Raw genomic sequence first — 10,711 nt, 5'->3', positions numbered from 1 at the left:
AAAACATCAATAAATGTTTATATTTAAATTGACTCACAAAATTATCAATAAAAACACCTATGTTGACATATAAAAATATGTAAGTTCCGTCAAAACGTTGAAATCCCGATTTTTTTATTACTTCATAGTATTTTATAGTAGTTCTTTATAATAATTTAACATTAATAAAATCACTTTTATCAGGTAAGAAATCAAACAAACTTATATGTAAAAATACTTTTGAGAAAAAATTATCAGACACATTAGTGTTTTTAGTCATGTACAAATTTGTAAAATGATTGCTTAAATTAAAAAAAATGAAATATATGATCCAAACGTAAATCCTAAACTCATTTCCGAAACCCCCAACAATACATTTGTGCTTATGTTAAGCAATAAAATAAAGTACAATCTATAGTTTATTAAAAAAATATATGTAGAATTACAGAATAAAAAAGTATTCAACAAAAATAATCATCACAAGAATATATTATTTATGTAAAAAAATGCACCAGATATTCTGACATATGACCTCAACATCCCAAATACAAAAAACACAGATAATAGACATATGACTCTAGTTATATGAACTCAATTTAGCTTGCCAAACAGTCTTGTAGTTTCTTTGTGAATTTCTCGCGACGGAAAGAGTATTCGTTGTTAGTTTTTGTTTTTGTTTGTGTCCTTAATATCCACGAGGGTCTTATGAAAAAGATTATTTATTTATTTAATAATCATCTTCAACAGATTTGATTTAATTATATGCGGATGTTAAATACTATATGATATACATGGTTGAAAGTTGAAAGCCATATCAAGAATTTGTTAAAAACAAAATAAAGACAAACCTATAAATAGTTATGTATATAAAATTTAGGAAGTAAAGTAAATTATCTTGAAGGTTTAAAGACAAAAGAAGAATATAAATCTAAACTTTCAGATACCATCATAGGCATTTTGATACTTGGATGAATATGAGTTCTAATTAAATTTAATCCATAGATACTGTATTTTGCTAAAGTTTGACACAAGTGTTAAGACATTTCTATATAATTAATTTTCACTTGCCCTTGTTTCTAATAGACTATTTTTGTTGTAGATACTTTGCTTAAGATTGTTATCTATATATAAATTTTATGTCAATCAGTTGTAAAGTGGGAGAGTTGAAATACATTAGTTTTAATTTTTCAAAATATTATTTAGGGTAAAACTTTATGTCAATCATGGTTGAGTTGGTTGTATAAAACTTTGGATTAGAGCTTAAAATGGTGCATAGTAACCCTCCTTTATTGATGTCTATCTATAATATTATCCGAAAAGGATGACATCCAACACATGCATTGTATCGCATTGCACCCAAATGCTGAGAGATCCGATACAAACAACAAACACGACACAACAAAAAAGAAGAAATATGCCACTCAGATAAGAATATGGAATGGGGGAGCAACTTTATTTTGCAGACTGTATGTTCAATCATCCATTTCATTCAAACGATTCTGTTCTGCCCCAATCTCAGGGAGCAAACTGCAGGAACAACAAGAACAACAAGAACAACAACACCCCTTCTTCTTAAACTTCACCAAAAATCAATCCATCATTGTTATCAATGTATAGTTTCAATCAATGATTGATGAACAGAGCTTCTCTTCACTTAACCACCGGTTCACGGTGGCGACGACGACGGTGGTGGCAGTGGTGACCCAGTTCATCTCAACCAGAGGTTTCATGGTGGACCCACTTTCAACCTAATTTGAGACTAGGATTCAGAAGGTGTCACAGTCCTTTTCTCCACTCAGATGCTCTCTATTTTGTTTTCACTCTTTGCCCTTCATTTTTCTCGCTATAACTCTGGTGCCCTTTTGCCCTTTTGCCCATTTTCCTTCTTCCACCTTCCATTGGGATCTTCTTTCTCTCTTTTTTCCCCTTCTGTTGGCTAATTTACGGCTTTCTGGATCGTTCGATTAAACCCCAATTCGTATTTTCAATGCATTTGGATTCGTGTATTTGGACTGCTTCGAGGATCTCACTTTTCCTTCTAGTTTTTGTTTCTTTTCCGCTCGTTTAACCGCCGGATTTCCTCAGGTTTTCCCTTCTGGTTTAGCTGTGGGATGTCATTTGTCAGGCTCTTTGTTTGTCTTCTTCAAGTAAATATACTCTTCTCCCATTAATTTCCTCTTTCTTGCTCGTCAGACTGCCAATTAAACAAATACTTCATCTGGGATCTGTTGGATTCGCCTTTCTTCTTGAGTTTTTTTTATATATATATATATATATATATATATTAATACACGCTTAATTTTGGATTTGGGTGTCTGTGAGATTCATTAAACAATTGCTTTATTTAATACCTCGTTTGAGTTGTTAAAATATATTTTCTCTCAGAACTCTATTTGACTCCACTGATAGGGACGTTGGTTTTATTGTAAGCCCGTTTGTCTTTGATGATTTAGAGGTGTTTAATCCCCTTTATATTCAACTGGGTTCGTCTTATTATATTCATTTGGATTTAGCTTGTGGAGTTTAAACGTGACTTATTTCCCAGTAAAGAGGCAAAGAATTTTTCCCATTTTCCAACCATGCCTCTATCTGAGCTTTATCGTGTGGCCAGAGGGAAGCTGGATTCAACTCAAGACAAAAACAACATGGTTGCTTCTGATTTATCTATGAAGTAAGTCTTAGCTAGACTTGACTTGTGGATCTTAACGATCATCATTATTCCTTTGCTTATTGTTTATGAAGTATACTTTTGCTTTCTGGGTTTTGTTCTCTGTATTTTTGTTCTAAATTTTAGCTTCTTGTTTCTCTTGGGCTTTGAATGCAGTCCTGAGAATGACGTTTTCGAGCTGGTGTGGGAGAATGGCCAAATTTTGTTGCAAGGCCAGTCCAATAGGACCAGGAAGAACTCAAATTTAAACACTTCACAGGGTCAATGTTTACCATCTCATAGTCCCAGGGATAGAGATAGAGATGCAGGATATTTCAACAATGCAAAGATGGGGAAGTTTGGGGCTATTGATTCTGTAGTAAGAGATGTTATGTCAACGGCCCCTTCGCCGGACGTTGAATTAGCTCATGATGATGATGATATGGTACCTTGGCTAAGTTATCCTCTTGATGGACATCTACAACACGATTATTCTTCTGATTTCTTACCTGAATTATCTGGTGTCACTAATGACTTTCCCTCACGCAATAGCATTGCATCTTCTATAGGCAAAGCTAATGGCGGTAATCAGGTGAACAGAGAGAGAGATATGAACCTAAATTCTTTGCACGGAGCTAATCTAGAAGATGGCAATATGTCCAAGCTTTCTTCCTTAGATGTTTCAACTACGAAACCTAGAAGTAGCACGAACCAATTACATTCATCAGCATCCCAGCAAAGCCAGACATCATTTCCACATCTCAGAACAAAATGTACTGGAGGCACTGAAAATACTACAGGCAAGATTCTCCATGATTCTCTTGTGGGCCACTCTCCTCAGGTTCAATTGATTGCAAGCAGTTCTTCAAGCACAGCAAGGCAAAAGCTAGATCCAACTCCTCCAAGTAATTCATCCCATATCATAAATTTCTCCCATTTTCTGCGACCTGCTGCTCTTCTCAAATCCAATCCTCAGAACCATGGTGTCCCTGGAACTAGGGGTTCGTGCAATTTGGACAGCATGGTTAAGAACTGTTCGGCTGCTAATAATCAACCCCATGAATCATCATTAATTGCAACTCGAGGTGGTATAAGAAATGAATCAAGTTCATGTTGTAAAAATGCGGTAGTGCCTTCCATAGATGGTAAAAATACATCAGATGCCAAGGCTCCTGAGCAATCACAGGCTAACAAACAGCCTGAGGTTGCTTGTTTGGGAGATTCAGCCGACCACGATGACTGCCTTAAACATTGTCTTGAAGTTGGTGCAACGAAAGGATTGCCAGATAGTGAGAAGGCTGTTGAATCTGCAATTGCTGCTTCCCTTTGTTCACGGAATAGTGTGGAGGGGGCTTCTGATGATCCACTGCTTAATAGGAAGAGAAAATGTCATGACACTGAGGATTCTGAATGGCATAGTGATGTGAGTACCAAATTGTATCCTTGTTTTGCCTTGTGTACCTCGATTGTTTCCCAAATAGATAAATGAGAAGTATTTACAACAAGTGCAGGATGTAGAAGAAGAATGCAATGATGTGAAGAGAGTGACTTCTGCTCGAGGAACTGGTTCAAAAAGAAGCAGGGCAGCAGAAGTGCATAATTTATCAGAAAGAGTGAGTCTTCTTGTTATGGGAACTGTACTTTTTGCTTCATATATAAAATTTAGCCCTTTTTATTCTTTAGTGGACTCATTCTTAAAATTCTGCAACAGCGACGTAGAGATAGGATCAATGAGAAGATGCGTGCACTGCAAGAACTCATACCAAATTGTAATAAGGTTGGCCTATTAATACTCTCTTGATGGGGTTCATTTGTTGCTTGATCAATTAAATTTTTTGAACTTGCCACATTAATTTACTCAAGTACTAAGAAAACGAACATGGAATTATGAATTCTTGAAAGTAGTGCGACTTGATTTTTTTCTTAATCTACATGGAATTACTAGGTCGACAAAGCTTCCATGCTTGATGAAGCCATTGAGTACTTGAAAACACTTCAACTTCAGGTTCAGGTGATGCTCTGTTCCCTAAGGAAGAAAAATGTATTTATTTTGCCCCCTCCAGCCCCACAATTCGGAAGTTGTCATTGTGTAGAACAATTGAGATTCATGTATTTCACTCATTATGCAGATTATGTCGATGGGAGCTGGTTTGTTCATGCCTCCTGTGATGTTCCCTGGAGGAATGCCACCCATGAATGCACCTCACATTTATCCACCCATGGGTTTAGGAATGGGAATGGGATTTGGGATAGGTATGCCAGACATGAGTGGTGGTTCTCCTGGTTTTCCCATGGTTCAAATGCCACACATGCAAGGAATGCATTTCCATGGCCCATCTATGCCAGCTCAAACTGTAATGCATGGACTGCCAAGTTCTAACTTTCAGGTTCTTGGATTTCCTGGTCAAGGACTTCCCATGCCCATGCCACGCCGACCGATTGCACCGTTTTCTGGAGGACCTTTTATGACTAATTCCAGTGTGGCAGTAGCTCCTGTGGAGAATTTTGGTTCAGCTGCAGCCTGCAACTCGAAAGATGCATCTCCAAACATTAATTCACCCATGGTGCCAAATGGTGGCACCGACCCTTCAATTACTCCAGCTCTTGGACAGGTTTGCAGAAATATTTTTTAGACTTTTTAAGATGAAGTTCTTAGCATACTTGTTTTGAACTTTTATCCATATATGCACGAACTTTGTTATGTTTTAACAGTAGGATAGAGTTTATCATATAAACATTTTGTCTCTCAATTTTACTCCTGAAATTTAAGTAGTTAAGTAATCTCTGGTATCAGTTCTTCCTTCCTTTTAGTAACAATAACAAGAAGCGCCTAAACCATATTCAGGATCAAAACACTTTACCTATTTGCCAAGAAACACAGGATCAAAACACTTTACCTATTTGCCAAGAAACACACCTTAATCTGTAGAAAACCGGAGTCCACTGTCATTCACCCTTTTTTCTTCCTTCTTCCCTTCTATCTCTCTCAAATAGTTAATCCCCCCAAAGGGCCAAAACTCTCTTGGCAGTTACACTTGAACTGGTTTCTGCTCGAGCTATTATTTGTGCACTGAAGAAACTCAGCATAGCAATAACCCTCTTTCCTCCTCTCTCTTTGACCCCTCTCCCCCAAACTCGTTTGGTGGGATTTTCTTCTTACTGCATTAGTGTTGATCTGGATGGTGCTGGTAAGAAGAAGATGATAAGGTGGTTGAAAAAAGTGTTGATAAAATGGAGTTTCTGGTTTCTAGATCATCCATGTTGATTTGGTGGGATTTTTTCTTTTAACTCATTCTGCTGGTAAGAAGAGTTGAGTTAAATGGGGGCTATTTTCCGGAGCTTCTGTATTTATTGGCTAGATTGTTTTGCTTGGTCGACTTGTAAGAGGAGAAGATGAGGTTTGCCGGCTAGGTTAGAGAGAGAGAGAGAGAGAGAGAGAAAGATATCAATAGAGTTTTTCAATAGAGGACAAAATTTACTATCAAATGAAAAATTCCATGTTATTTAAAACTGATAATTTATGCACAGCTACATCATCATTTAACTTACCCTACTTAGCTTTCCGTCATTGTCCCTTATAAAACAATGATTTTAGAGGCTACTTTTCTCACCTTCTCAAACTTCAAGAATTAAAATGTTTCTCAAAAAAAAAAAAATATATATAACAATTAGAAGACCAAATTGAGTCTTAATTCAATTCTCTCCCCCCGCCCAAGAAAAATAAAAAAAGAACTATTTTTAATCCTTCATGGAAATATTGAATTATCCTGTTTCTATTTCTCTCAACTATTACTTGGTGAATTTTGTGTAACTTTAGTTGATTATTTACAAGAAAAAATATATATTATTCATCCGATTGGTGTTTGATTCGACGATTCCCCAGTGTTGGTATAGGCTTTTAGACAAAATATGCAGAAGTACCCAATTCTTCATTAGAATTGAGAAAATGAAGAAAAATATTAACATATCGTGTATTCTGTTCTGAATGCGATATTTGATTTCCATGAATGATGTTCTTTACTGCAGGCTAATGAACAAGCTTCCTGTGTTAATGGCAGCGGTGTGAACCCCACCAGCAAAAACGACCTTATAGCTAACTAAAGTGCATGTGAGTGGAATTTGCAGTGTTGTTTTTCTGTTGTACCTAGTCAGTGATCAGGGCTGATGGCATTTAAATCTCTTTATTCTATGCAGATTATTATTGAAGAAATCACATTCATTAGGCAGATTGTCTCTGTATCTTGAAAAAAAGCCATGCCATGGCCATGACATTCTGCTTCGGCTTGTTCATAAATACTTCGGCGAATATAAAGGATCGATCACGAGATCCCGCTTTGGACTTGGAGAACTTTAAGGTGTACCACAATTAAGTATCTGAAGTTTAATCAGGTTCTGATGCTTGCATATACGTATTTCTTACTGGGAGGGGACTAGATAGGCATAATGCAACTGAAAATTTGTAAGTAGATTAGACTTAATTATAGCAAATAAATTCTCTCCCATTCTCTATCTTCATATGAGTTTCTCCTGAACCATTTATGGATTTGTAGCTTGGCCTTTACATCCTAAAATTGTTTGCAACTGGAACCTGCATGTGGTGATCAACTTGTGTAACTTAAAGTTGATCTGTAGAACATAAACAAAATTTTACATATATGCTAATGTCATAATCTTTTCTTCCCTTTTTAGCTGGGTTTAAACCAAGTTTAATTATTGCTTCATGCAATATAGGGTTGAAGATCCATTGAGCAGATACCAAATTCTCCCTTTTGGACCAGAGAATAAGCTTGGCCAAATATGTGGCTGTTTCAGCCATTTTTCACATTAGAGTTTTTTACTATTTCTTCATTACTAGATTCTTTTCAAGCTTCTTGAGTGAAGATGACAGTTTTGTATAATAATATTCCCTATGTCATATAAACACACTCATGACTTTGAATGATACTAAGAAGGTCAGGAAATAACATTTTAAGTGCTTAAAAAATGTTGGAACAAAAAATATTTTTAAGTGCTGTCATGTAAGTGGAGGTCAATTAATAATCCAAGTAGCTCTAGGTTATTAATTGATTATGTTCTTCAAGTATTGTAATCACACAATATTGTAAAAGGGTTATTCTAAATCACCTAAAATTCACAAATAAGCATGCTTTGGATTTGCTACTTGTAATCAACACATTGGTACAAATATATTATGCATTAACCCCTTAGCCATACATTGAAATTGAAATACACCCAACACCTTGGATTTTGCTACTTGGTGATCAACACAAGCACAACATACATTAAACTCTAGCTAAACAAAAGAACATATGAAGCATTTAAAGTTAAAACACATCCCAGAACCACAAAAATTCAATAAGAAATAAGAAATTATGTATAAACCCTCAAAATCAAACAATGGGTTTCACCTAGTTCTAAGCTAGCATACTCACCTTAGCCACAAATCTAGTCCAAGATGAACTTTTCAATCAGACAATGCTAAAGAACTAAGAAAAATGGAGGAAAAAAGAAGAGGAGAGGAGAAAATTGGATTGGGGGCTAAAAGCCCAAGCATAAATGGCCTAAAATCGGACCAAACGTATATATATATATATATAAAAAGCATAGATGCCACGACACCTAGGGATAGCGCCACGGCGCTAGAGGCTTTTGTCGAAGCTTAGAAGGTGTGCACTGGAGCGCTCAACGCGTGAATGCAGGGTTTCTTCTTCCATCAATGTTCAGAGCGACGTGGTGCTACAACAATTATCTAGATTTTGGAAAAATGCATCGGGTGCAACGTCGAGCGAGTGCCGTTGTGCCAGGCATTGAGGGCATTTTCATCATTTCTTCTATTCTCTTCATAGTTGATGCTCTAGAGCTCCATTTTGGTTTGTTTTCATCTTGTTTTAGTTCCAATGGTCAATTCTACCTCTTAATTGCTCAATATCTACAAAATCATAGAATAAACATGTAAAATCCTAGAACGAGTATGAATTAAGCTAAGGAAAGTAGCACATTTTTTGTGCTAACACGAGATTTAATACCTCATTGTGGTGTCAGTCTCCAGATTTTTTTTTTTTTCGTATTTATGATATTAGAATTGTTTTGTTGGATTGGAGTTCTTTTCTATAGCTAGGGTCGAATTCTCTCTTTTCGTATATTTTCATTTTTCTCAAGGAAAGTTCAGTTTCGTATAAAATAATAATAATAATTTCTTAAGCAAAATACACTTTTGGTCCTTGAAGTTCAAAGTTAGGGTCTATTTGGTCCCTGGGATTTCAAAAGCTATATTTTAGTATCTTGGTATGAAAAATTGTGCTAAATGGTCCATATGTTAATTTGACCATTAGTTGACTAATGAAAATTTGATGTGATTATTTAATAAATTTCAGCTAAATTTTTATGATATGAAATTGATATATTTTTAGAGGGAAATAAATTTGAGCTTTTTTTTGGAAATTTATGAATTTTGGACATGTCATTCAATGGTTAAATTGGGTGTTGGTTGAACTTATTATCGTGCAAAATTTTATTTTACTAAAATGAATGAGTTTATGGAATTTTACATTGAGTGAATTAGTTAGGATTAGGTCGAAGGTTAAAGTAGTCAACTTTTATATAAATTTAGCGTTAAAATTTTAAATATCCAATGATTGATTGATATAACATCATTTTTAGAGAATTGCAAATACAGCCAAATCTATCAGTATAGACTCTTCTTACTAACATGGTTTACATTGTTAGACTCTTCTTAACAATATGGTCTATCACTAGTAGACTTTGAGAACTAAATTTAAATTTTGCTATATTTACAAATTCATTTACATTGTGCTATATTTACGAATATTTTGAACCTACCCCTTTATTCAAATTATTGAACTCTCAATAATCTTCTTTGACTCTATTTCTTGTAGGTTATAGTTCTTTTTGTATGTGTTTACTCATTGAGAATGAGATATCAAAAGAATTAAATTATTACATCTTGTTTTTAGTATTTCACAACTCAAGTATTAGGTCCCACCCCAACCAATTTTGGAGGAGATCATTTCTCCATTGTGAGTGAGTGATGTCATTCTTTTTTTTTTTTTCTTTTTTTTTCATTTATTTAGGAACTATAGTTATATATTTCAGAAAAATGTCAATTTATACCTTTAAATTGAGTTGTATTTATTTAATCCTAAATTAAAATTGTATCAATTTAAACTTTAAATGTTTGTAAATGTATCAATTTATATCTTATACTACGTTTTGTTTGAAAAAATTTCTGTGAAACTTATAGTTGTATTAATTAAACCTCAAACTTTCATAAATAAATCAATTTAGACTTTTAGAGATTTCTTAAAATCGTCCATTCTCTAAAATTGACATTCGAAGATGTCTACACACGTTCGAGAATTAATGCATGAATGATTTTCAAAAGTAATCATAATGAATTGTCTAAATTGATTGACTTATGAAAATTTAGTAGCTTAACCGACTAAAATTATAAGTTTCATATAATATTGGTCAAACAAAATTTGAAGGAGGGTATAAATTGACACGCTTATAGATGCTATGAGTTTATCAATTATAAGTTCATAATTTTTATCAATATACCTCTCAAAATTCAAAGGCATAAATTAATATTTGCTCCATATATTTCTACTTTATCTTACCACCTTTTGGTCTCTCCTCAATCAACTTATGTGGCTTCAATATCTACCACAACTGGTGCATAACTACACACATATGAAACAATTGATGGTAAATTAGGGAAGATTTAGGAGTGATTTTCAAATGGTTAAAAATACTTTGTCATTTTTAAAAACACTCAAAAATCAATTTTGATGATATGAATATACTGAATTTAAAATCATAAAATTGAATATAAAATGAAATTTAAATGACTAAAGGCAGGTGTGTTTTAGAGTAATTTTGAATATTATTAAATTGATTTTAATAAGTTGAAAATCAAACTCATGCAAACATGCCATAAACCTAGAGCATCTAATTGGTTTTTCCCTAGGAGGTTAAAATAGGTATTTTATAAAGTTTAAACACCAAAATGAAGAAAAAAAAAAATCAGTTCTGTCCCACCTAAACCTTGACATAAATGAGAGAGCT

At 34.3% G+C, this 10,711-nt stretch overlaps 1 protein-coding gene across 5 annotated transcripts; it reads left to right on the top strand.

The window, feature by feature from the left end:
• Positions 1–1,438: 1,438 nt before the first annotated feature.
• LOC150035672 (transcription factor PIF3-like) lies at positions 1,439–7,314 on the top strand. 5 transcript variants are annotated; one of them, XM_090315024.1, is made up of 9 exons: positions 1,439–1,752; positions 2,525–2,650; positions 2,804–4,049; positions 4,138–4,239; positions 4,338–4,403; positions 4,572–4,637; positions 4,756–5,238; positions 6,653–6,734; positions 6,821–7,314. In XM_090315024.1, exons 2-8 carry the CDS (start codon positions 2,559–2,561, stop codon positions 6,725–6,727), a joined length of 2,130 nt encoding a protein of 709 aa, XP_090171150.1. In that variant the 5' UTR covers positions 1,439–1,752; positions 2,525–2,558; the 3' UTR covers positions 6,728–6,734; positions 6,821–7,314. The 5 variants fall into 5 exon arrangements, with proteins under 5 accessions (XP_090171150.1, XP_090171149.1, XP_090171152.1 ...); XM_090315023.1 differs by lacking the exon at positions 1,439–1,752 and adding an exon at positions 1,760–2,126; XM_090315026.1 differs by lacking the exon at positions 1,439–1,752 and adding an exon at positions 1,822–2,126 and having other exon boundaries at positions 6,685–6,734.
• The last annotated feature ends 3,397 nt before the right edge of the window (positions 7,315–10,711 follow it).

Source organism: Benincasa hispida, chromosome 6, assembly GCF_027475165.1.
Source record: "Benincasa hispida cultivar pf3 chromosome 6, pf3_genome.v1.1, whole genome shotgun sequence".
Classification (NCBI taxonomy): Eukaryota; Viridiplantae; Streptophyta; class Magnoliopsida; order Cucurbitales; family Cucurbitaceae; genus Benincasa; species Benincasa hispida.
The sequence above is the reverse complement of the archived record's forward strand: the minus strand, read 5'-3'. Positions and strand labels throughout refer to the sequence as shown.